Raw genomic sequence first — 27,945 nt, forward strand, 5'->3', positions numbered from 1 at the left:
TCCACCATCCCAGCCCATTGCTGGGACCCCACCACCTGCCCCTTGTACAAAGGCTTATGGGGCTGCAGAAAGGGTGTTGTCTCCGCGCTGTACGAGATATTAAGAGCCCCAAATGCATTCCAGCTGGGTAAGAAAAGAGGCTCGGGCTGCAGGGACAGGGTTTATATATCCTTCCCTGGGTGCACAGGGGCCAATGGTTACCTGAGCTCACTCACCTGCCCAGATGCTACCCTCTCCCCACTCCCTTCCTTGCAATCCCCAAGGGGATGACCCTTAAAGGAGCCACTACTGATTTTCCTGCCAGTCCACAGAATGACAGCCCCCCTCCCCTTGAAGTAGCAAACGTTACATGAGGGTGATATAATCTTCCTCATGTCAAAGGAATGCTGTCAGGTTGGACTCCTAGCAGTACTGCCCTGAGAAGGTTTATGTTTCAAAACAAAATAATTTATTACTATTCTACTAAATGTGAACTGTTGCCTTTTAAATAGTTTTAAACAGGAAGAGGCTATTTATTATCCCAAATCACAAAGTGGGATTTCATCCCTGTGCAAAGAAGCAGTACAAGGCCTGTGCTCCCCTCAGATCCCAATACTGCCTCATGATAATGCTTCAGAGGGACATAACTGGAGCATGGGTATTTTCCAAGCCCTCTGCATGGGGGTGAATTTTACCCAAACAGTACAATCATTGAACCACCCTTGCTCCCACTGAAATAAATGGCAGCTAGGCACAGGATTGGCCTACATGCATTTAAACAATAAACAGAGCATTTGGTTACAGTGCAGGGGCTTAATTTTGGCTTTTGCATTTCACCTGTAAAGAAACCACATGTCCATACTAACAGCACAGCAAGCAGCTGCCCATCTTACAGTGAAACAGATGCACAGATGACATCTATTCTTCTTGCGAAACACAAAGTTCTATACTCAGGTCCTGGCTGGTGAGTAAAGGGAATTGTGATTCTTAAATATTTTATTATGGAATATGTTCTGTTGTAATCCTTCAGTCTACCCACTGGTCATGGCTCTTAAATAATTATTTGTATTTATTTCTGAATGATTTCATTTCACCCTTAACACTTAAAACATTCTGTGCTGCCTGGATTCTGTCTGCGAATGACAAGCACAAAGTCCCTCTCCTAGGATAAGTACTCTCTAGTTCATATAAAATCAGATCGTAGATTATTCACTAGGAAAGCACAGAACATGCAGTGCAGCCAACAGCTTATAATTTCAAAGCGAATTATTCATGTTTCCAGTCTATAAGACCATTTTTTTCTCTCCTTAAATAACTGACTACTTCTCATTTACATGCTGAAGTTGTGCACTGAGGGAAAAGGGAGCAAAGTTAGCAAACAAGATTGGTGCCAATTCCATTGGTGCTCCAGGGCTGGAGCACCCATGGAAAAAAAAAATAGTGGGTGCTCAGCACCCATCAGCCACAGCGATTCGGCAGCTGCTACTGATCAGCTGTTTGGCAGCTGGGGGAGGTTCTTGAGAGAGGGCAGAGAGATGGGAGTGGTGGGCGGATGGGGCCTTGGGGGAGAGGTTGGAACAGGGTGGGGAGAGGCAGAGAAAAGGTGGGGCCTCAGGGGAGGAGCAGAGTGGGAGCAGGGGCTTGGGGCAGAGCAACCGAGGAGAAAAAGAAACTCAGTGCTTATGGCTAACATTTGATCTAAGCATTTACACATACAATGAGAGATGTTACTAGAAATACTTTGCTCAAAGAAGGAATGTAAGTTAAGCAGAATCATCAGTGGATCATGTTCTTTACTCTGCCATTCAATACAAAAAGCAATTGTTTCTATAGCAACTGCTGCATCTCTTGGCACCATGATAATTCTTAGATAAATGGTACATTGTTAGGACATATTCCAGAACCAGTGAATGTGAAATCTGGATTTGTTCAGCAGCAGGAATTTGCAGAGGAAATGCACTCAAGTGCTGAAGATCTACACCAGTGAGAGCTGATGCAGAGAGGTAGCTGAGTGGATGGAGAACTCAGGGATGGGATGTACACAGTGGAGTCTCTTTACTTCATGTACACTGCTAAGAGGATGTCTCTGTCAGCCTTGAATGGCTTGCCAAGATGGGACTGTGAGCCAGGAGAGAAGCTCTCAGAACCACACTTACGTGTATCTAGTAGTTCAAACTCCTGCATAGAAGGTCTGATCCAAACCTGACTGAAGTCAGTGAGAAACTATTAACTTCAGTGGACTTTGAATTAGTCCCAGAGAGCAGAGGAACCGTGTTTGACTAGGGTTTTGGGTGCAAAATGGTTTGAGCGGCTAAGGAGGATTTAGAGAGGGCTCTATGTTGTATAATGATTTCACAACACGCAGAGAGCTGCAATGGGACTTTAATACATTTACACATAGAAATAAATAATTGGAACACATTATTGACTCATCCACTGATGGCAATGGGGTATTGCATTCATGGACCGAAAGTAAAATGTGATCATGTAGTTATAGGGGTTTTGAAGGTTATCTCAACTAAAAATGATTTTCACTTAAATCATTCAACGGGTGGCCATAAAAAGGAGAAAAGCTATTTACCAAAATACTATCCATATACCAACACTTATGGCTTCATGTGGATGAAGCTTAAAACATACAAACAAATCTCATACAGATTTGCACATTAGTGGAAGAATATGTCAAACATTCTGTTTCAGCAAATACAAAAATGTCATATTTCATCTAATCTTGGTGTTTGTGTCTAAACTTTCCAGTAAAATAGAAACAAAGACTTTTTTGGTTAGGGATTTAACACAAAATACGTGTTTTTGAAAACCTAATGGGCCCTTTTTATGTTGTAATATGAAATATCTCAAAGTTTTCTGAAAAGAAGCAATTTTCTACATCATATCTTTTTGATCAGCATAAGAACTCATAAGTATATTATCAATATTAATGGAGCACAGTGACTTTAGGAATATTTTTGTAGTCTCTTGAAATGATATGTAAAGTACCGCATTGTACGTACTCCTCTTTGAAGCAACTGCTGCTTGTAAAATATAATAAGATGAAAATCAGCAATCCTATTTGTCAATCTCTCATATGAGAGTCCAATTCATACACTTGTACAGTCATTTTCAGGTCATTTGGAATTTCCCTCCAAACTGATATGATGTTGAAAAAATGCTAATCTTCCTTGATAGGAACTATTACTGGTTATATCATAGAGGTTGGTACTTTATGATGTTTTCAAATAACCTACAGTAGTTGTACTGCAAAATGATCCTTTTTCATCAGTACTAAAATAGACAGTCACGTACCTAGGGTCTAGGGCCTCAGCATTTCTCCTCTATAAACAAAATGTGCAACCTTTTGGTATTACATGGGCAGAGCAGACAGTGAAATCACAAAAAAAATGTGCTGCAATTTGAACATGGCATGATTATGTCAATCAGAGAAATGTGGGGGTGGAAGGGAACTTGAGAAGTCATCTAGTCCAGTTCCCCATGCTGAGGTAGGACCAAGCAAACCTAGACCAGCCCTCACAAGTGCTTGTCTAACATGTTCTTTAAAAAGCCCTCCAAGGATGGGGATTTTACAACTTCCCTTGGGAGTCTATTCCAGAGTTTAACTACCCATATAGTTAGAAGGCTTTTCCTAATTTCTAATCTAAATCTCCCCTGCTGCAAATTAAGCCCATTACTTCTTGTTCTACCATCAGTAGACATGAAGAACAACTGGTCACCATCCTTTTTATCAGAGGGGTAGCCGTGTTTGTCTGAATCTGTAAAAAGCAACAGAGGGTCCTGTGGCACCTTTAAGACTAACAGAAGTATTGGGAGCATAAGCTTTCGTGGGTAAGAACCTCACTTCTTCAGATGCAAGAAGTGAGGTTCTTACCCACGAAAGCTTATGCTCCCAATACTTCTGTTAGTCTTAAAGGTGCCACAGGACCCTCTGTTGCTTTTTACATCCTTTTTATAACAGCCCTTACCACTTTTGAAGATTGCTGTCTGGCCCCACCCCCCTCCGTCTTATTTTCTCAAGACTACAATATGCTAACTTTTTAACCTTTCCTCATAAAAGATTTAGAAAACCTGATTTATCATTTTTGTTGCTCTTCTCTGGAGTTCCTCCAATTTTCCACAGCTTTTTTGAAGGCTAGGGCCCAAAACTGGACACACTATTCCAGCTGAGACCTCACTAATGCTGGGTACAGCAGGACAATTACCTCCCATGTCTTACCTATGACACGCCTATTAATACACCCTATAATTATATTAGCTTCTTTTTCACAACTGCAACACATAGTTGACTCATATTCAGTTCGTGACCCACTACTGCCAGAATTGCTGGCTGAGGCAGAAGCAGATGCAGGCTGGAGCAGGGACTGGCTAGCGTGGAAGCAGGCAGGGGCTAGAGTTGAAGCAGGAACAAGACCCAGCTAGAGCAGAAGTACAAGGGAGGGGAGGGATAGCTCAGTGGTTTGAGCATTGGCCTGCTAAACCCAGGGTTGTGAGTTCAATCCTTGAGGGGGCCACTTGGGGATCTGGGGCAAAATCAGTACTTGGTCCTGCTAGTGAAGGCAGGGGGCTGGACTTGATGACCTTTCAAGGTCCCTTCCAGTTCTGGGAGATGGGATGGGACAAGCAGGAGCAAGGGCTGGCTAGAGATAAAGCAGGAGTACAGACACTGTGTCAGAACTACCAGGCAATGGGAACATTTCCAGCTAGGTAATGATGGTGAGCAGACTGGAGAAACTGTTCCCTTAGGAGTCTTTACATTTGCCTTGAGATCACATGAGCGGGTTCTGGCCTGAGGATTGGCTGAACCCTGCTTGAACGGCATGGGGCCTATCACAAGACCTGCAGGTAATTGCTGTGGATGACTCATCATACTCTCTGGCTCAGGGATGAGTAATCAGGCTTGGGCAGGCTCAGAGGTAACTCCGGGATGACTCATGACAAATGTAACCTCCAGATTCTTTTCAGTAGTACTACTGCCTACCCAATTATTCCCCAATTATTCCCCATTGTCTCATTTTTCTTCCTAACTGCAGTACTTTGCACTTGTCCAGTGAATTTCATCTTGGTGATTTCAGACCAAAATATAGCACTCTTTCATAATACCATCTAGTTCTGATTTAGTACCTTTCAACCATAGGTCTCAATGTGCTTTACACAGGGCTAAGAATCATTATTCTCATTCTATTGAGGAACAAGATAGTCAGGGCCAGCTTTATGACCCGCGGGGCCCGATTCCAATACCCTGTGGCAGTCTGGGGCTTCAGCGGCACTTCGCGGTGGGGGGTCCGCTCCGGGTCTTCCGCAGCACTGAAGGACCCCTCCGCCGCCGAAATGCTGACGAAGACCTCCGGAGCGGGGCCCTCTTAGGCGCGGGGCCCGATTCCGGGGAATCGGGTGAATCAGCTTAAAGCCGGCCCTGAAGATGGTGAAGTAACTTGCCACAGGGCAAGTGCTAACAGCTGAGCCAGGAACAAAACCTAGCTCTCCTGAGTCTCAGTCTACTCTCCTCGACATTATATGTAACAGACATATATTACCATAATGTTGAAAACCAAAACTTTAAAATAGGGAAACTGCAGGCAGTGTAGAATACTGCAGGTCTAGTCAGTTAAAGTGGATGGTACAGGGCAGCTTGACTGCAACAAGTTCATTCCCTTCTTTCTGAGCTACTACCAGAAGCTATTTTAAGTTCTGCTCCTGTATTACATGCTGTCCAAGAGTGCTCTCCTCCTCCTTATCTCTTCTTTTATTTTCCCATCTGGTGCCTGAAAAGAGTCCTGAGGGGTTGACAGTTTCCATTTAATCATTTCATCCTTGTGGATGGAAGGATCCTGGGCACCACGCTGTACCGCTTTTCCTGGCTGGAATTTGTGAATATCAGCCTGTCCCCTTATCTGCTTTGGAACCAGTCTCTGGGTATCTGGCTTTTATTTTTTCAGTGTTTCTGTTTCTGCAAAGAAAAGTTCTAAATAACTCCTTTTGCTGTGAAAAGGGCAGAATTTGTCAACACACAGAAAAGTGCAGTGCCATAACAAAATAATTTTTCCCTGTAGTTTCAGCCCAGTTCCTAGTGTGCACATGGCATCCTTGCTAAAAGTATAACTAAAGTAGGTGAGGAAGGATAGTCTAGAGGAAGGACACTGTACTTAGACCTGGAAAATGTGGATTCAATTCCTGGCTCAAACAGTATCTTGTGTGACCTGAGGTGAGTCACTTAGTCTATGCTGTGCCTCAGGTTCCATCTATAAAATGGGGATAATGCCTTTCCTTCCCCCCATGGATGTGTTATGATCAAAAAACCCACAGATGTCTGTGAGGTGTTCACATGTGACTGGTTCCAAAGCAGATAAGGGGACAGGCTGATATTCACAAACTATGGTGATGATGAGGGGCAGCTAAGTACAAAACAGATAGAAATTGGCATTCCTGTCGATAGTCTCATCAGTAGTATACTGCTGGATAGCATTCATCTCCATGTATTTTTGGCGGGTCTCCATGCCCCAAATAGGGCTTATGTCCTGCCCTCTATTCCCAGTGGTATTGAGGTCTGGCACCGTTGGCCATTTTGATTTTTTTTTCCAATTATTTTTTATGTTTTAATAGGGGGAATGTTCCATGCTTGTGCTTTGATACATTTAGTTGATTGTTTAGAGGAAAAGGATGAAAGAATAGAGAGAGCTTAAAGATTAAAAAAGAAAGCTTTGGTTAGGTTTAGAAGTAAAAAGGAAAGAAAGGTTATTAAACAGAAGAAAGATTGTTTGGTTAGGTTTATTAAGGAGAGATGATTTTAAAGGAATAGTTTGGCATATTAAAAATATTTTTAAATAAATATAAAAGGTTTATTAAATATAAACTTAGGTTAAAAATAACATATGACAGAAAAGGGAATTTTATGAAGCGAAGACTATGTAGTAAGCACATGGTAAAATATAAATGTACATTAATAGAAAAGCATTTAAAAAATAAATATGAGGGTACGTTAAGAGAAGAGAAATAAAAGCTAGGTTAAAAGAGAGAATGTGGCAGAAAAGGGGGAAAGAAAGCCCTTTGCAAAGGGCAAAGATGGGCAGCACATAGTTGAGTCAGAGAGAGATATCTTACGCTTGCAACTGTTCCTAGAGCAAGAGGGAGCTCCCAAGGCTCATAACCACTCAGGCTAGCTATCTCTGCCTTTGGATCGGACCAATCAGATGCTGTTCTACACAGGGCCGGCTCTAGTTTTTTTGCCTCCCCAAGCAAAAAAATGTTTGGCTGCCCCCCACCCCAGCCCTGGGCTCCCCCGGGACCCCCATGCTGCCCCAGCGCTGGGCTCTCCCCCCCCAACCCAGACCCCCTGCCACCCCAACCCTGGGCTTTCCCCCACACTCCCTGCTGCCCCAGACCTGGGCTTCCCCCACTAGTGCTGACTCCGCCCACTCCCCCCTCGCCTCCAGCCTGTCCGGCGCTGGCAGGGTTGGGATAAGCAGTGGGGCTCCCGAGCCGCGCCTCAGCTCAGGGTCTCTCTAGCCAGGGCCTCCAGGACCATCTGGGACCCAGGAGGGCAGAGCCGGGGGACCGCCCGGCAGAGGGCTGAGGAGCATGGGCAGGGCAGCCCCAGAGGGAGCGGAGCCCCAGAGAGCGGGATGCAGGCCCCACATGACAGCGCCCCAGGCATCGGTCCCCACTATGGCCCCGCTGCTGCTCCTGGCCGCCCTGCCGCAGTCCATGGGTGGCTTGGGCTGCTTCGCCCAATGCAGGGCAGCCTCCCTGCGGCATCCGCAGGCAGCTCTGTGCTCCCCACGGGGTGGGCCCCAGCCCGAGTGTCCCACACTCGGAGCCTGCCCAGCCATAAGGTGCTGGCACTGCTCCCCGACGCAAACCGCAGCAGCCCCAGGGCGCCCCGCGTGCAGGACCCACTGCTGCTGCCAGGGCCAGCTCTAGACTTTTGTAGCCCCAAGCATGCAAAAAAAAAAAAAAAAAAAAAAAGCCCGGTTGGAATGCCGCCCCTGAAAATGTGCTGCCCCAAGCCCATGCTTGGTTTGCTGGTGCCTGGAGCCGGCCCTGGTTCTACAGCTGCATCATAGAATACATTTTCCTGAACCGATCCTATAGTCCCAAGATTTTTAAACAAGAGCCATCTCCCTCCCCTTATTACCCCACCTCTCTTTAACTGCCTTATCCTTATCTAAAAAAAACAGACCCCAATCATCTTTCCCGTCGGGTAGCACTTTTACATAGGTGCTTTAGTAAAGGTTAAAACCATACGCCCTTAGTAACAAACAGTTTTCAAAAGTTTTCCCCTATGCTTTTGGTGAGGACAATTTGAAGCTGCAGCAAAAGTAGCTTTGTTAGCCAGTGAATTAGAGAGAAAGGCGGCGGTTAGATGTCCAGAATGTAGAGATAAGAAGTTTGTTTCTTTTTAAACTTTTGAACAAAAGTAAAAGTTATATTAAGTTTTGTAAAGGAATAAAGCTCCATTTTATAATCACTTGAAAAGACAAGCCTATTTGAAGAAACAGCCCTTTATTTATAGGTGTTTTAATAAAAATGAGCATGCAGAAACACCCAAGGTTAAAACCACAGACAACCAGTTTATCAAAGTAATTTATAGTAATAAAAAAGTTTTCGCCTATGCTTTTGCTAACATTGGTTATTTTTAGTGAGGACAATTTGAAGCAGCCTTTCTAAATTAGTGGATTAGAAAAGAGGACCCCTTTGAAAGACAAGCCTATCTGAAGAAACATCCCTCCATTTAACACTTTTACATGTGAGTTTCAATAAAAAAAACGAGCATGCAGAAACCACCCCATGGTTAAAATCAAGACAAACTGTTTATAAAAGTAATTTATAGTGATAAAAAAGTTCTCCCTAGGTTTTAGACTAACACTGGTCATTTTTAGTGAGGACAATTTGAAGCAGCACGCTTTTGCAGCAAAGCCACTGTTAGCAAAAACAGCCTTTGTAAGCCAGTTCATCAGAGATAAGAAGGATGCTTCTTCCCCCACTTTTTAACAAATACAAGTGAAAGTTATATTAACCTTTGAAAAGGAATAAACACGTTAAAAGACAAGCCTGTATGAAGACATCTCTTTATTTAACATTTTACAGGTGTGTTTCAATTAAAAAGAGTATGCAGAAACATCCCAGAGTTAAAACCACAGAACCCTAGTAACAGCTAGCTTATATTCCCCTTATTCTGTAACCCACTGGATCAGAGAGAAGTTTATTTTCCTCCCCACTTTTTAACAAATCATGTGAAAGTCATATTAAGCTTTCATTTTCTTAGGACTAAGATTTAAGTATGAATTTTTCTGTTGCATTATCAGAATGTCTTTGTTTTCAAATGTTTGTAACCCGTGTGCTGAGACACAGATACAAGCTCCTGTTTTTGTTTTGGGTCCATAGATTTTATTAAAATAATACATCACAGGCTGGAGCTGTGGCTCTCTCTACATTTTAAAAACACATAAGACTAATTAGGCTAGCCAGTGATCCATGCATTATAGTCTGCCTTAGCAATGCTCTAGGGGTCACCCCTTCAGGTTTGCTTGATTTTTTACACAGACTTCTTTCCTAACTTTTTAAACGCTGTTCAAGTTTTAACAAAATGATGAGATTACATTGAAAGACACTTTGCGATAGTTATAACAAGTATTTTATTCCATTTACTGATTGTTAAAGATAAAAACCATCGCTTTGTGACTGCATGAAGCTCAGAGATCGCCTATCTGAAGAAAACCCCACCCCTTGACTTTCCCCCCATACTTTTAACACTTGCAAGACAAGGAGTGGGGTGCTCTTCAGGTAGGCTCCCTCTGATCCACTATCTCACAGATGCTGTTTTTGCTAACTGTGGCTTTGCTGCAAATGTTTGCTGCTTCAAATTGTCCTATCTAAAAATGACCAGTGTTAGTCTAAAACATAGGGAGAAAACTTCTCATCACTATAAAATACTTTATAAACAGTTTGTCCTTGATTTTATCCCTGGGATGGTTTATGCATGCTAATTTTTTATTGAAACGCATATGTAAAAGTGCTAAATGAAGAGATGTTTCTTCAAATAGGCTTGTCTTTTAAAGTGTTTATTCCTTTACAAGACTTAATATAACTTTCACCTCTATCTGTTAAAAAGTGGGGGAAGAAGCAATCTTCTTATCTCTGATCCACTGGCTCACAGACACTGTTTTTGCTGCAGCTTTAAAGTGTCCTCACCAAAAGCATAGGGAAAATATTTTTAAAACTGTTTGTTATTAAGGGCTTATGGTTTTAACCTTTATTAAAGCACCTATGTAAAAGTGTTACATGGCGGGAAAGATGATTGGAGTCTGTTTTTTTTTTAGATAAGAATAAGGCAGTTAAAGAGAAGGCTGGGTAATGAGGGGAGGGGAGGGAGATGGCTCTTGTTTAAAAATCTTGGGACTATAGGATTGGTTCAGGAAAATGTATTCTGTGATGCAGCTGTAGAACAGCATCTGATTGATCCAATCCAAAGGTGGCGATAACTAGCGTGAGTGGTTGTGAGCCTTCGGAGATCCCTCTTTCCCCAGGAACAGTCGCATGGATAAGATCTCTCTCTCTGACTCAGCCATGTGCTGCCTATCTTTGCTCTTTGCAAAGGGCTTTCTTTTCCCTCTTTCTGCCATGTTCTCTCTTTTAACTTATCTTTTATTTAACTCTTTTTAAATGCTCTTTTCTTAACCTACCCTTATATCTAATATTTAAAATGCTTTTCTATTCATCTACTTTTATATTTTTTTACTATGTGCTTACTAAACTGTCTTCGCTTTATAAAATTCCCTTTTTCGGTCATGTATTTTTAACCTGACTTTATATTTAATAAACCTTTTACATTTATTTTAAAAAGTTATTCTTTAACATTCAAAACTAGTCCTTTAAAATCATCTCTCCTTACGAAAGGTAACCAAATATTCTTTCCTTTTTTCCCCTCTAAACCTAACCAAAGCTTTCTTTTTTTAAAAAAAATCTTTAAGCTCTGACACTATTCTTTCAACCTTTTTCTCAAAACAATCAACCAAACGTATCAAATCACAAGCACAGAACATTCCCCCTATTCAAATATAACAAATAATTTAAAAAAATTCAAAATGGCCAATGGGGCCAAACCTCAACACCAACGGAAATGGGAAGAGAGGGCAGGACATAAGTCCTAAATGGGACGTGGAAACCTGTCAAAAAATACATGGAGATGAATGCTATCGAGCTGTATACTACTTTTATCAGATGCCATGGATTGAATGAGACAATGTGGTCTTTTTAAAAGAATGACATTCCTTGCTATATTATGGGGGGCGGGGTTTGTCTATTTGTTTCTGTTTTAAAATTATATAGGGTAGTGCATCACTTTCTTCAGTGTTTCCAGCTATACTCTTGCAATGTTGAGTTTAGAAGCAATGTATTTATTCCCAACTACTATTTAGTTACCACTAATACTCAGGACCTGACTGATCCACAATACCACTTGCCTGTAAAACTCAAGAGCTCCATATGGTCCAGAGAACCCTTTGAATTTTCTTGTTCTTAATAATTTTGGAGTGCCACAACTTCCCAGGGTTCCCATTCCTTGTGCTGCCTTACAGAGCTTATGCATAATGCTCAATAAGGGGTCCCATTTTTCCTCCACTTCTCCTTGACGGATAGATTTTGAAAAGCATGCAGACTTTGCATAATGCCCATTGTGCAATGGAGATTTCATAAAGAACCGAGGAGTCTTTTCATTGACTTAAGTGGGCTTTTGATCTTCTAGGTCAAAGATCACATCTACTACTATGTCCAGCAATACAGCGGAATTTTGTAAATATCAGTAAGTCTGTTTTTGCTTTCAAAAGAAATTATAGGGAACCCTGGGAATAATCACAAAAATACTTTCCCTCCTCAAAGTTACATGGGAAGGTGAATACAAAGCATATAATGGATCTGCATTGCTCCACAGTCAGGGTAATTGTTAATACCAGTTACCCAAAAAAATCCTTGACCAATGTTTTTCATAGTTTACAGGTGGGGCAAAAAACAGCCAGGTGCCCATTGGGTAATGAGACCAATGCTACACAGAAACATAATTGCAAGATAAACCATACAAACCTGCAGAGTGGAGACTAGAACCCTAATCCTTTAGTTACAAACCATAGATTTCCACCTTTTGAGATAAGGGAAAACCTTAATTTCAATGGTGAAGTAGTAGAATGATCATTATATTCTCTCTATACTGTACATAGCAGGCTCCCAACTTCTTGGCTGCTCAGGTTCCCAGCTCCTCAGCCCTCTGCCTGAAGGGTGTAAAGGGGTATTCATTTTTAAGCACCTCCAAGTGGTGGGGTGTGGTACATCACAGTCCTTTTCTGACCCCCAAATGCCCACTGCAGGCTGACAGCCAGCCTTCGCGGGTCTTCAGAGGTTTGGCCCTCCAGCCAAGACACAAAGTCCAAATGAACCCTTTCTGGACTATTAAAGAGTGCAGTAAATAAACAAACAGTCTATCTGCCCCTGCTTAAGTCTTCAGCCATAGCTATGGGCCCTTTAAATTTAGCCATTTGTTAGGAATCCCAAAGAAGCCCTGTTCCCTTTGGGGTTTTATGCCATTTTACCAATGGGGGAACCCAGGCCAACCCAGGGACCCTCTATCAGGGCCGCCCAGAGGAGGGGGCAAGTGGGGCAGTTTTCCCCAGGCCCCGGGCCCAACAGGGGCCCCGCAAGCCCTGGCCCAGCGGCAGTCCGGGTCTTCAGCGGCATTTCGGCGGCAGGGGGCCCTTCAGTGCTGCCGAAGACGCGGAGCGACTGAAGGGCCCCCCGCCACTGAAATGCCCCGTGAGCCCTGGCCCCCGGTGGGGGCTCAACCCTGGGTGAGGGTGGTGCAGGGGCAGGAAGAGGTGGTGCAGGGGTGAGGCCAGAGGTGGGGGGGGAGGGTTGAGCCCCCACCAGGCAGAGGGGAAGTCGGTGCCTATGTGTGCTATGACACTTTTGTATTTCTAGGACTGATTTTCTAAGCAAGTAGTTTTTAAGTGAGGTGAAACTTAGGGGTATGCAAGACAAATCAGACTCCTGAAAGGGATACAGTAGTCTGGAAAGGTTGAGAGACACTGCTGTAGAACACCCTAAAACAGACAGAAACCAATGTTTCTAGTCATAATTATGGGGGAGATGCTAACAACAGGACTTAGAATGGAATCTGGTTACAACTCCTGTCCCTCCATAATATGCAAATGTATGTATGTATTATACAGACAGACACCACCTCTGAAGAAAGTTTCAGAGGAAACTTGAGATCTGAAAATCAAAATATAATTTTTGCTTCTTCCACCTCTACTAGTCAATAAAAAGTCTAATCAGCATCTAATTGGCAATCTTCTTGATTATGCTGGAGGCAGAGTAGCATCCATCTTGCTAATATGAATCCGTTTCCTCTGGAGAGCTAACAAGAGTAAAAATGTTTTCTGATAGGAAAATAAGCAGATATGTCTCAAAGACACAACAAGCAGAACCGCTAAGAAAGAAGGCATTATCTTTATAATCACTGGTGATGTTTTAGCTATGAACTGAATCACTTAATTAAATCACTCATTAATTGAATCACTTAGGACCTGATCCATCTCCCACTGAAGTCAGTTGGAGTCTTTCCACAGGCTTCAATGGGAGTTAGATCACTAGAATCCAAAAACTTTTATGTACTCTCCAAAGTCATCCTCTAAATCTTTCCAGTAGTCATCTCTGGCCGGGAGCAATCACCCTTTCTAAGGTTTATAGTTTAGTCAGTCTCTCTTCAGGCTCACAGCTAAGGTTACCTAGACTGCCAGTCACTGTATTAGTCGATTGTTGTCAGTCTTTTCTAAACATGTTGAGATTCTGTAATTAGAACCATTAACAATGGGATTTCACAGATGTAGGTTACAAGCTTTCAAAAGAGAAACTGCAGTCACAGGCAATGGGGAAATATTTAATAACCACTTATCCTCTAATTAAACAAGGTACGGAACTCTAAGTACTGCATGCTAAGCACTGCTCTAGCATATGCTTATCATAACCCTACAGAATTATACTAAAATGCGAAGGTTCCAATCTGAGCTAGTCTTCGCCAAGATTCATCTCACACACAGATGGAGCAGTTTTGCTGTTTCCATGCTGACACACGGAGATTGTAGCATGAAGGATTAAGTTCAAATTTATCATAAAATCACTTCAGATAGGACAATGTAATCTTGAAATTCTACTTGAATTTGACACACAGAAAGACAAAACAGACTGTGTTGGACTTAAAATAGGCAAACAATAACTGAACTGTTTGCTTAAAAAAAATAGAACCCTCCTTAGAAAGACTTGGATTAATCCATCAGCTCTGGGACTGATTCTCTGACATCATTGGCGAATGCTCAATAAACACAAGATGGAGGGCTGGAAAGATTCTCTCCACTGTCATAAAATCCAGATGTTGCTCTATGCCAGGATAGTTTCCCAAGACAAGGTTAAGCAGCCACAAATTGCCAATGCCCTTACTACATGTGAAGATTATCATTTTGAATGGGGACCCTGGTCATAGCCCTTTCTCCCAGTCATGTCCCCTATACCAGCAGCTATAAAAAGGTTGATGGCTGCAGGTGAAGGAGACACTACAGGTAGCTCTACATCATCTGAGGATCCACCTGTGCAGGGGAGATCAGCCAACAGTTGGATCTGCCAGATTTAGGCTGGTTTTCTTCCACTGGAGCAGTGAAAAGTGGCCAGGGCAGAGCTCAGGATCAGGGCCAGCGTTCAGATCAAACTTTATTTATGAAAAGAGTGAAGTTGATGGCTTTTAAACCTGTCGTGAACATTAATCAGTACACTTGGGAGTCTTTGAGGAAGAGAGGCTCACCACCAGAATAGCAGTTGAGGACTAAGGTGCATTGATTGTATAATTAAGTGCAGGGCACAAACACACACAGAGATACCCCATGCCAGCAGTCTCTTCTCTGAGAAGAAAAACAATCTCCAGTTTCTCACAAAAATAGTGGTTCAGATCCTGAGGTCATACCTTTCACAGGAAAACTGCTATTGAAAACAATGGAAGGGCTGCCTCATTCAGGAAGACTGGATAAAAATTGAGTAAGAACTTCAGGATGTAGCTCAAAGAATAAGAGATTTTCACACAGGGACTAGGCCCTGACGATTGGCTCCAGATCTGTCAGCAGCATTCAGGGCTGTTTGGATCTGGGCCCATCCCTCATCTCACAATAAGAGCTGACTGAAGGGCACAACAGCATTTCATGGCAAACTTCCAGGTTTCAACATTTGTTTTTTGTTCCACACTGGAACAAAATGTTTTGAACGTTTTCACCAAAAATGGAAGTGTGTGTGTGTGTGTATGTTTTATAGACTGTTCTGCGATGCTGGAGATTCAGATTCAAGCCCCTGCTTCAGACCAGAAAGTTTTCCTCCCACATCACACTGAATCAGGCAGAGCAAAAACTTAACTAGCCAGCTAAAGAGTATGAGAGAGAGTCACTCTTGCTCTTGAGGTGATCTAGGGTATGTCTACACGGCAACAGACGCTCACAGCAGTGAATCTCAGAGCCTGGGTCTACAGATTCAGGCTGCCGAGCTTGTGCTACAGCACTAAAAATAGCTGTGTAAATATTTGGGCTTTGGCCGGAGCTCAGGCTCTGAATGTGCACACAGCTATTTTAAGCATTGTAGCGCAAGCCTGAGTCTGTAGACCTGGGCTGCGAGACTCATTGCCACAGGTTTCTGCTTGCCGTGTAGACGTATCCTTAGTTGAAACAGAAAGGCTTTGACAAAATTTCATTCAGTTGAAAATGTTTCAACCACCTCTACTCATGCTATTATAACTTTCTGATGCTATTTGTTTTTCCCGGCAATCTATATTCACATTCAATACAGCTTAAAATGCAACTCAAAACCTTTCCCTCGGCCATTGACTTTTAAAAGTTTGTTCAGCCTTTGTTAGCCCTACAGCTAACCCTTTTAAAAAAAAATTAAAAAAAAGAAGATTTAAGTTAAACTACTATAGCTATTGCCAGAAATATAATGAAAGTGCTCCCAGCCAAAAGCCTAAATACTGAAATAAGACATTGGATCAGTCACTCTTTCTAACCCTCCTTATTATGGCTTCTTTGAGTTCCTTTAAATTATAGGTTTGTAAAGGTACCAGGCTTAATTATCTTGTAAGTCACTGTCATGCCTGCCTACTTGCTGAATGCCATGGCACCGAAATGAAGGCTACATCAGTTTTTCTTTTGCTATTTTGTTGTGTATGAAGTAAACATTTCAATCAATTCCCCCGCCCTCCACCCCATCATTTTAGGATTATATTGAAATTTTATGTGAAAGAGGAAGGACACACTTTTCCATGGACAAAGTGGAACAAAAATCATTGGCATGTAAAGGAGACACTGCAAAATGTGGGGTAATAATTGGTATAGGCATTGATGTACACTAGGACACAGGAGAACCATATTAAAAAATTAAAGAGCCATAGGCTGGAATTCATTCCCGGGTCACTCTTAGATTTCTAATGAAGATTAAGGATTTGTAGGACCTAAATTAAATCTTTACAGTAAGTCTTCTCAGATCGTCAGTAAGGGCCATACTGTGGTTGTCTAGTCCCACTGGTTTGTACTAGTAAGGTTATTACAGTTCGGCCTCTTATGAGCTACCCTCAACAAAGCTGATCTGTGTCCTTGCAGAAGGACAGTTTTGTTTGAATGGTTCTTTTGTTACTATCTGGCCTTCATTGGCATTATCAATGCTCTGTTGGTGCCTAGGAAATATGCAGTGACTCAGTATCATACAACATCCCTGATTTCAAGAGTTCAGAATATTAAAATAATACTTGGATTACGAGTCAATTACCGGCTATTAGCCAGGATGGTCAGGCATGCAACACCATGCTCTGAGTGCCCCTAGCCTCTGCTTTCCAGAGGCTGGAAGTGAAGGACAGGGAATGGATCACTCAATGATTGTCTGTTCTGTTCATTCCCTCTGAAGCACCTGGCATTGGCCACTGTCAGAAGACAGGATCCTGGGCTAGATGGACCACTGGTCTGGCCCAGTATGGCTGTTCTTATGTCTGATGACATCTCTCTTTTAAGGAGGTAACGCTGTCTAGTGTTTAAGATGTTATAACAACCCTCCTTGACATTCTACTGTGAACTTTGGTCTTTTATTACCTTTAAAGAGCCATGATGGTCTTTCCCTCCGACAATTAGAACTTCTGCCATATCTTCAGCCTGGGCAGACCGAGCATGGATGAACAAAGCTCTGCCAGCTTCAGTTATATTTTTCAGTGCAACTAAAGATCCATTGGGTTCCACCTTAAAGTCTGGGTTAGAAACTTCAAAGTTCAACTTGTCATTCCCCTCGCAGTCATCAAACACCACTGGAAAAGAAGAAACAACAAGAGCGTAAGTATTGGTCTACACTCACAAGCTTCACACATTTGTACATGATTTGCTTTTCCAGAGATATCACACACAACTTGTTCAAAACTATGGAGCACATTTTCAAAGTGGTCTCCAATCAAGCTCTTTGTTTGCATAACTTCGTGGACAAGCTTGTGCATGTGCAGTTTTGGAGGGATGCAAGATTTTGACCAGGCAAATTGGGTAACTAAGACATGAATTAATAATTTCAGTCTTGGACATTTTGTGATCACTCAAATCAAGATCACACAGACAGCAAATACATACCTAATTGCATATATTAGGTAGTCTCTACAGCAGGGGTAGGCAACCTATAGCACACGTGCCGAAGGCGGCACGCGAGCTGATTTTCAGTGACACTCACACTGCCCGGGTTCTGGCCACCAGTCCAGGGGACTCTGCATTTTAATTTAATTTTAAATGAAGCTTCTTAAACATTTTAAACCTTATTTACTTTACATCCAACAATAGTTTAGTTATATATTATAGACTTAGAGAAAGAGACCTTCTAAAAACGTTAAAAAGTATTACTGGCACGTGAAACCTTAAATTACAGTGAATAAATGAAGACTCGGCACACCACTTCTGAAAGGTTGCCGACCCCTGATCTACAAAGTACTTATCATGGACTTGTTCATGTTACTGGACCTCTAGAGTCTTTAAGGCTAACAAAACAGTTAAAGGTAACCAGTATGTTGCCTTCATGACTGGAATTGGTTGTTTTTAAAATATCCTGCATCATATTCTATTGTAAAAATGTTATATGATAGAAAAGTGTGGCAGAAAGAATACTATAGTTTACGTCACTATCAAGGCATCTGGCTAAATGTATGAATTCCACATTAAAACTATCCCTCCTTATTGTTTAAAGTTGTAAATAGAAGATAGACAGCCAACTTCCATTGATTTGTCAATGGGAAGAGAACACCTACCTGCTCTTTTTGTTTTTAAAAAACTTCCCCATAATTGTAACAGTGTGACATGTAATTCAAAATACTGTAATTGTGAGTATGGATTTTTTGTTTGCAGAATGGTTTATCTTATTTATTGATTTGAGACCTTTTTATAAAGTGCTGATGATCTATGAAGGTGACTATTTTAGGTTATATAGAATTATAAGTGAGTACGGTAGTTATATATATTAACCACCATTTAAAACACAGCTATCACCCAAATACAGGATCCCAGTTAACACTGTGTGGGCATTGTATTTAGCGGCAACCAAAAATAGAGCAATATAGTTCTTTGTGTTGTCAGATTTCCATCATTAATAAAACTATTGGGCAGATGCTCACCCTGGTGAAAATTATCATAGTGCCATCGATCCTCAGCCCTAGTATAAATTGTCATAGACCCACTGAGAGCACACCAGCTGGGGACAGGCCCCTAGATATCCATAGATAGAAACTGTTTATGCTACCAAGAAACTGTTTTAAGCCTTGTGAGAGTAGACAGCGTTGCTCAGATATACATGTTCTGCATACTTGCTATTGCTCTGCATCTTCAGTACTTCATTTTTAATATACTATCATCTTTATCAACAATTTGCTACAACACAATTGTTCTTTAAAGAGATCTCTCAAAAAAAAAAGCATACAAAAAGGAAACAAGAGATTGATGGTGATTAAGAAAGATACTGTGATGAATTACATTAATTTCAAGTGCACAACCAGCAAGCTACTGCAAGTTGATAAGTTATGGGGTAATACAAGTATCTATCCCCATTTCTTTTACCTTTCTTATTTCACAATACAGTGAAAATATATGCTAGATTTTGTGTGTGACATTTGGTAAATGATGAGTTAATTCAGATCACATAACCATTCTACATGCCCTGGACTTTTTCTTGAGCTGTGTTAGTCTCCTTAACCATTATAGATTTATACTATAGACAGTTTTGCCCCTAAAGACCTTGGAGATTTAGCAAGTGCTCCTAGTCTTTAAATACTGTGAATACCATTGCCTGCAGTAATTACACACTTCATTAAAATGGAATCTCAGTTACATCGTGTCAGCTTTAGACCTCATAATAAACCATGTGATTAAGAAGTCTTCACCACAAACTTGTAGTTGTGCCATAAATCTTTTAGGTTTCTCCATTTGAGAAAGATGGATTGCATGTGTTTGTGTTGTTTTTTTTCTAAAGGAGATCCATCCTAGACTCCCAGACTGCTTATTAAGCTAAACTTCTTTTAAGTTCATTGTGGGCTGCTTGCTATTTTGATCTTGTTTTCCCTTCTGTAGTGCATCTTTAAAAACTGTTGTGCTTTATGGATACGGACAGGCACCAGGAAATTATAGGAGATCAAAGGCATTAGACTTATTAAAAATAAAGCAGCTTCAAAATGGTTAATTGGTTAAAACCACTGTTGGGATTATCTTGTTAGGTGCAGTTGTTGTTTCTATAGTCAAGAAATTCCTAGATTCTATCACAGATTGACCAATATGGAACCAAACCTGTGGTCTCAGATACAGAATTACCTTGTACTGTACCATGGCTGGACACACACTACAGAGACCATCTACAACTGACTGGCATAACAGACCTGCAGGTAAATTTCCCATACAACCTCACTCCTCCAACACTAGTGGATTAAGCATATATTCACAGCACTGCAGTTCTGGGATCTGGGCTGGCAGGGACTGTAGACTAGTCAAATTTCCTCCTGGAAATCCACTACATTTGAACCCCACCACCAGAAAATTGCAGAGATGGGAAATCTATGGCCCTTTGCTGATTCTTCAGTTTGAGTGAAGCTTGTTACCATGTGATGCATTAGGGTATGGCCTAAAATGCACACTAAGAGGCTGATTTTAAGAAGCAATGGTACCCACAACTCCAACTGATGTCAATGGGAGTGCAGGTGCTAAGCACCTCTGACAAATCAGAACCTCAGCTACAAAGGGCAATTGGTTACAGTATGTGGCAGGCTAAGCACTAAGGCAGCCAGACTGGTTAAGGAATCACAGCTTGGAATGGGGACAATACCAGCCCCTACCCTCTCAGCCAGCACTGTGTACTGGGAGGGCTGGCAGATAGCCATTTTAGATTCTGACCAACAGGGAAGAACTGGTAGCAAATCTGTAGGTAGAAGGAAATGTGGGTGAAAATGATCATGAAAAAGGAAGTAGTGAGAGCAGCGGAATAAGGATAATGGACTTCTAAATAGCAGACAAACTCAGAACTTGTATGTAAGGTTCCATGGGAAGAAAATCTAAGGGCAATAGGAGATCAGGAGAACTAGCAGTTTCTCAAAGAGACAATATTAAAGGCACAACTACAAACTATCCTGATGCAAAAGATCAGAAGACTAGAAAGAAGCCAACATGGCTTCACCAGGAGATCTTTTATGACCTAAAAGTCAAAAAGCAATCCCACAAAAAGTGGAAACAGACTAATTGGTAAGGAGGAGTACAAATAGCACAGGTATATTGGAACAAAATCAGAACTTGCTAAGGTACAAAATGAGTTACACCTAGCAAAGGACATAAAAGGCAATATGAAGAGGCTCTAGAAATACATTAGGAGCAAGAGAAAGATGAAGGAAAGCATAAGTTCTTTACTTAGCTGTGAAGGAGAACTAATGCATGCTCAGGTATTTAATGCCTATTTTTCTCCAGCCTTTACTATAAAAGTTTATAGTGACCAAATACTCAACACAATTAATGTTACCAACAAGAGGGAAGGAACACAAAGCAAAAAAGAGAAAGAACAGATTAAAGAACATTTAGACAAGTTAGATGTATTCAAGTCGGTAGGTCCGGATGAATTTCATCCTATCATACTTAAGGAACTGGTTGAAGCAATCTTGGAACCGGTAATAATTATCTTTGAGAACTCCTGGAGTATGGGTGGCCCCATAAGACTGGAAGAGAGCAAACATAGTGACTATCTTTAAAAAGGGGAGAAAAACCAGGTAATTATAGGCCAGTCAGCCTAACTTTAACACCTAGAAAGATACTGGAACAAGCTTATTAAATAATCAATTTGTAAGCACTTAGAGGATGGTCAGTTATAAGGAATAGCAAGCATGGATTTGCCAAGAACAAATCATACTAAACCAACCTAATTTCCTTCTTTGACAGGGTTGCTTACCTAGTGGATGGGGGAAGCAGAAGTCAGGATATATCTTGATTTTAGAAGGCTTTTGACACATCATGTGGTCTAGATGAATTTACAATAAAAGTGGGTGCATAACTGGTTGAAAGACCATACTCAGAGTAGTTGTCAATGGTTTGCTGTCAAACTGGGAGGACATGTATAGTAGGGTTCCACAGGGGGCAGGCCTGGATCTAGTACTATTCAATATTTTCATTAATGACTTGGATAATGGGAGTGGAGAGTATGCTTATAAAATTTGTGGATGACACCAACATGGGAGGGGTTGCAAGCAATTTAGAGGACAAGATTAGAATTCAAAAACAACTTTGACAACTCAGAAGATTAGACTGAACTCAAAGATGAGTGCAACGTACTACACGTAGGAAGGAAAAGTCAAATGCACAACTAGAAAATGGGGAATAAATGATTAGGTGATATTACTGCTGAAAAGAATCTGTGTTATAGTGGACCCCAAATGGAATAGGAGTCAGCAATGTGCTGGAGTTGTCACAAAGGATATCATCATTCTGGGGTGTATTAACAGGAGGTAAGACCCCGGAGTTAATTATCCCACTCTACTCAGCACTGCTGAGGCCTCCGCTAGAGCATTGTGTCCAATTCTGGGACCCACACTATAGGAAAGATGGGAACAAATTGGAGAGAGTGCGGAGGAGAGCAACAACAATGATAAAAAGGTTTAGAAACCTGACCTGTAAGGAAAGGTTAAAAAAACTGGGCATGTTTAGTTCTGTGAAAAGACAACTGATGGGGGACCGGTTAACAGTCTTCAGATATGTTAAGGGCTGTAATAAAGATAACTATGATCAATTGTTTTCCATGTCCACTGAAGGAAGAATAAGTAGTAATGGTCTTAATCTGAAGGAAGGGAGATTTTAGGTTTGATATTAGGAAAAGCTTTCTAACTATATGGGTTGTTAAATGCTGGAATAGTCTTCCAAAGGAAATTGTGGAATCCCCTTCATGGAGGCTTTTAAAACAGGTTGGACAAACACTAGTCAGGGATGGTCTAGGTTTACAGGCCAGCCTTAGCACAAGAGGCTGGATTTGATGACTTTGAGGTCCCTTCCAGCCTTAGTTTTCTTTGATGCAGCACCACGAGGCAGTGGGTAAAAAGTGTCCATGTGCATGAGTAAATGGAGGAGTCAGGTTGAATAGGTGGGGGAATGGAAAGTGAAGCCTCAAAATGAGAAAAACTGCACAAATGAGCACAGGTGCTAGAATTAGTGGTGCTGCAGCACCACCTGGATTGAAGTGGTTTCCATTATTTACAGGGTTTACTGTTTGGTTCAATGGCTCTCAGCACCGCCACTATAAAAACTGTTCCAGCACCACTGCAAGTGAAAGGAGAGAAAGAGAGGGACAGTGATGGGGTAGGGAAGAAAGGAAGGGGTGAGACTAAATTTTGGGAAGAGATACATTAAGGGGGAAGATAGAAATGAAAATATGAGGGAAGGAGAGAAAAAACACCACTGGGAAAGAAAGGCGGATAGAGGTGGCAGAAGAAAGGAGGAGAAATCAGACACACAAAAAGCGGCTAGAGGAAAGTAGGATACCATTTATTGGTGAAGGAATGGAAGGAAAAGAAAAGAGACAGAAAATCAAAAAGAAATGAGACATACTGGCCCAAATCCTGCTCCCATTTACTCCAAATTAGCATCACTATCCTCAGTGTAACCTTGGATTGACAGTTGGATAACAGAGCAGAATCGGGTCCAGCAGGTTCATTATTTCATTGAATAAAGGTTAATCCAAAATGGCACCATACATAAGACAAAAGGCCCCTGTTGCCCTTGGGCATCCCACTCTCTCCAGATTAATTCTTCAGCTTCCCCCCTACTCCTCCTTTTTTCCCCTCATTCTGCAGGCCCCTGCCAACCAAGTATGACACTGCAGCAGAGAAAACACACTGAACATGGGATGTGCTGCTTTAAACAACCTGACAATAATAAAGCCGTATGACACAGCAGAGCTAATGCTCTCAGAGCACTCTGTATGTTAATTGAGACCATGGAGCAGTGGTGGTAAGATTCATGTAATCACAGTTAGATCCTTATGTAAGGCTCTGTATTAGCAGCCTGCCCTAGTACCAAAAGCACCATCTGAATGCAGGTCCTGTCGATGATATAGGACAGGCATTTTAATAGCCACACAGAAATCTCATAGCACTGTCACAGCTTGCAAAAAAGGCAGCTCCCCACATACACAAAGTGTGGGGATTAAACGCTCAAATTCTTCATTCAGGTGCATGATGTAGATCCCATCCTGATGGAGAGATTATAAGTGGATCCTTTTGCATAAAAGCAGCCCTCCAATAATAAAAAGCTTCAGGCGATTTACTAGTGTATTAATAGTTCACAGCTGGTAAAGTTTGGCAGCTGCCGCTTTGGCAAGTTAAGTGTGTCAGAAGAGAGGAGTCTCCTAGTAAGTTTTTAAAAAGAAAGCCAAACAAATAAGGAAAGCTCTCTCTTGAAAACAGAGATCACAGTTCAGACCTCTAACGTCACCAAGCACAGCACTGTTGGCTACATTAAAAAACGAAGTTACACTTCCTGGTGGTTCAAAAAAAAAAAAAAAAAAGAGGTTTTAGACTTTCTAGTAGTGCATTTCTCCAGCAGCGCTATTCAGCATTCGCCAATCTCTAGATTCCTGAATAGCCAACATCTGTGAGCATTGCAAAGAGACCCAAGAGCTCATGCTGGTTGGACACATGCAATCAGAAGAGATATTTGGGTGTATATTTTATATTCACTTGGAGTGTGAACCTGTCATTTTAATCCCCTTCATAGTCTGCTCCTCCATCTCTCTGGATTTTATGAAACTGGCACTTTTTCCAACTGGTGGAAAAACAGGGCTGTATGAAAAGTGGAATGCTACTTCCTTGCCATGTTTCACCCAAAACACCAATCCCCTGAATTCCCAGTTCCACCACAGAATTTGGCTCTCCGACCTCAGGAACAAAAGGATGTGAAGATGACAGCGGCAAAGAAAGAGGGCAGGAAATCAAAAGTGTTTTGGGTAGGGATATGAAGGAGACGAGCGGAGCAGTGAGAGTCTGATTGTGTTTAGGAGTGAAACCAAGAGTGAATGGAAGGAGACAAAGGGAGCCATGTGAACACAATATGGAGGAATATAAGGGCCCAGCGGTGATAGAGAAGTAGGTTGAGCAAACTGTAAAGAGAGTTGAACATAAGTATGGTAAAGCTGAATTTCGGGGGCAAATCCAGCTTTTCACCAGAATCACTGCGATTTCTCTGTACAAAGGAAGGGCGGGAATTTGGTTTTTGGGTCTTGCACAAGAGTTCTGCACCACCAGTTCTGCGCTCATATCATAGGGGACCCAGGACAGAGGATATTCTATTGTGCAGGCATTCCTGTCCTACCCTTCAGTCAGGGGATACTGGGCTACGGCAAGCTACGTTAGCTAATGCAGTCTACATGGAAGAGTCCTGCAGCTGCTCCACAGCTTTATGGTAAGGATTCCTTTCCCTGGCCCAGGTTGTATATTCCCACGCTGGCTATACATTAGGTCCATAAATTTGGGCCTTAGTTAAGAAAGAGAAAGGAAAACACTGAAATGGCACACAATTCCTGCTGAGTCATACTCAAAGGCTGATTCAGCTAGATCCAGGTAGGATATTAAAGGGGCTACAATCTCTCTCTCTCTCTCAAGAACAAAGCAAACTTGGTATGAGACAGAGTCTTAGGAATAACCAAGCTCAGGCTGAGATTTCCGTTTGGTTGTTATCTGCGTTACAAGTTCTGTCAAACTTCAAGCGATAAGATTGGATTTTCCTAGAAATGGGACATCTCTCATGCTTGCAACAGATTACTGTGAATGTACAATTAGAAGAATCTACTCTTCTCAATGTTTTCGTCTAATTTGGCCCTAAAAGAAGTCCAAGTAAGTGAAAAAGATGCCTATGAATAACCTAAAATCAAAGTATGTCTGCAGGATAGTGCACGTTTTAGTCAAAGAAGGTTGTTGGAGGGGTTGGGTTGGCATGGGAGGAATGATTTAGTCATTGGACCAAATCTCTAGTAGTCCATTTACAGCAGAAGAGAATTTGGCCCTTATCTGAAGTTTAGGTGGTCAGCTGATATGTGATGAAACAGGTGATAAAAACAGACAGATGAGACACGTGGTGAATGTTACAAGAAATAAGAACAAAAGACTCAGTGGAACTGCTCTCACATAACAGACATGCATACTATATAGCAGGAACAGTATCCCTGATAATGTCACAGCTAACCTGGTGGCTGAACTTTGTGACTTTGTCCTCACCCACAACTATTTCACATTTGGGGACAATATATACCTTCAAGTCAGCGGCACTGCTATGGGTACCCGCATGGCCCCACAGTATGCCAACATTTTTATGGCTGACTTAGAACAACGCTTCCTTAGCTCTCGTCCCCTAACGCCCCTACTCTACTTGCGCTACATTGATGACATCTTCATCATCTGGACCCATGGAAAAGAAGCCCTTGAGGAATTCCACCATGATTTCAATAATTTCCACCCCACCATCAACCTCAGCCTAGGTCAATCCACACAAGCGGTCCATTTCCTGGACACTATTGTGCTAATAAGCGATGGTCACATAAATACCACCCTATACCGGAAACCTACTGACCGCTACACTTACCTACATGCCTCCAGCTTCCATCCAGGACACACCACACGATCCATTGTCTACAGCCAAGCTCTAACAGACTAACACGGCTGCTACTCTGAAACCTGTCACTATATAGCAGAGATTTAACAGATCAAATAAATAGTAAGCTGCTTAAAAGGGAACTCTCACACTTGAACTTTAAAATAAAAGGTTCACAGGAGTAACTTGCAGTTAGTGCTTACGAAGTTTAATCAAATTAGATTGTAGAACTCCTTAGGGCAAAGACCATCTTTTTTTGTTCTCTCTTTGTATACCACCTCGCACAGCAGTCCATGACTGAGGATCAGAGGCGCGACTGCAATACAAATAATAATCAATCATCATCATTCAACTACCCTACAATCTACACTGCTGGAAACCACATACCAGTCATTATTATAAATGGCTGTGTCCAGATAAGAAGTTATCAGGGAATTAAAACATAATGATCTAACTTTTATTTACATGAAGGCAAAGTTATTCATTTATTGATGCCTACATAAGGCTTCTGATGTTCCTTGTCATGCCCCCACTGCCAAGTGAACATTTTTATTGTGTTTAATATGCCATATGGTAGGAAACAGTCTCCAAAAACCTGTGCAAGCCGAATGGAAGCACTGCCAACCCTCTCCCAATGAAAAACAACATGTATGTCACTTCTCTCTCTCTCTGATCATTTCTCAGCATTAGGCTCTCCAGCATTTATTTTTAAGAAATCTTTTCACTATATGTATTTGGTGAACTAGCTAAATTGATCAGAGAGAGAGAGAGAGAGAGTGTGTATGTGTGTGGTTTTAATCATAGCCTTCCATCATCAGAGGCAACTTTGGCAACTGGATGTTTCTTGCGTGGGATCCCATGCCCATTACTGTAATGATAGGGAATTGAAGATGTGACTGGCAACGTTACCTTTTATAGATCAGAACAAGAAATCTCAGGTTTGTGGGACTCTTTTCCAAGCTCCTTTCCTCCTATCCACCCACCCCACAATTATGATGGGTAACATATGTGAGGCTTTCACACCAGTGTGATATTGATGATAATGAACCACAGATGTTTTAATGAATCCAGTATTAAAACAGGAAATGTTTAACTCCTGGATCCTTCCTGTAAGTGGTACACTGAGAAAACACAAGCTGCAGCACAGTTCTTACATCCCAGAGTTTGTTATGCTGAGACGTTTCTATTTCAAAGCCCAGTTTTCAGGGTTTTAATACTCAAATGCTTCAATTTGCTTTGAGCTGAAGTACGAGATCCACGGTTATGAGCCTGCCTGTTTATTATTCGTCTAAAATTGCTTGAGCACTATTTTCGACCGTTAAAAGAAATGTATGAAAAGTACAACATATATGTGCATCATATTCTGCAACTGCATGCATACATATAATTATGATAACTAGCCATCTAAACATACAGACTTAATATGGGTAAGAGCTTATATTTAGAAAAAGACCCTTGTAAACAATTTATGAAGGCATCACTTCACACAATCACTGGAGAGGGTCTGCCTCTTTGGTGGAGCATAACAGCTGGTTAAGGGTACCTAGCAACAGTTTATGATGGGGATTGAAGGATACTATATCTGATTGAAACTACTGGGGGAAATTTAAGCAGGCAGAAAGTAATTATCCAACTGGAATCTGGCCAGCAGACCAGAAGCTCACATGCCTTCTCATGCAAATATTGCCATCTTTAATATCCAAAAGTTTTGGAATCCCAGTTTTGCATCTCCTCTGAAAGACAAGCACCTCCAACACCATGCTAGGGGACT

At 41.7% G+C, this 27,945-nt stretch overlaps 1 protein-coding gene across 1 annotated transcript in view; it reads right to left on the bottom strand.

Moving 5' to 3' along the window:
- Nucleotides 1–27,945, bottom strand: part of CDH13 (cadherin 13) — a 759,507-nt gene that overhangs the window by 495,257 nt on the left and 236,305 nt on the right. The window contains exon 3 of the mRNA XM_054048572.1: nt 17,145–17,353. Within this exon, the coding sequence (XP_053904547.1) occupies nt 17,145–17,353 (209 nt within the window). The remainder of the gene's footprint in view (nt 1–17,144; nt 17,354–27,945) is intronic.

The sequence above is a fragment of the Malaclemys terrapin genome, chromosome 14, assembly GCF_027887155.1.
Source record: "Malaclemys terrapin pileata isolate rMalTer1 chromosome 14, rMalTer1.hap1, whole genome shotgun sequence".
NCBI lineage: Eukaryota > Metazoa > Chordata > Testudines > Emydidae > Malaclemys > Malaclemys terrapin.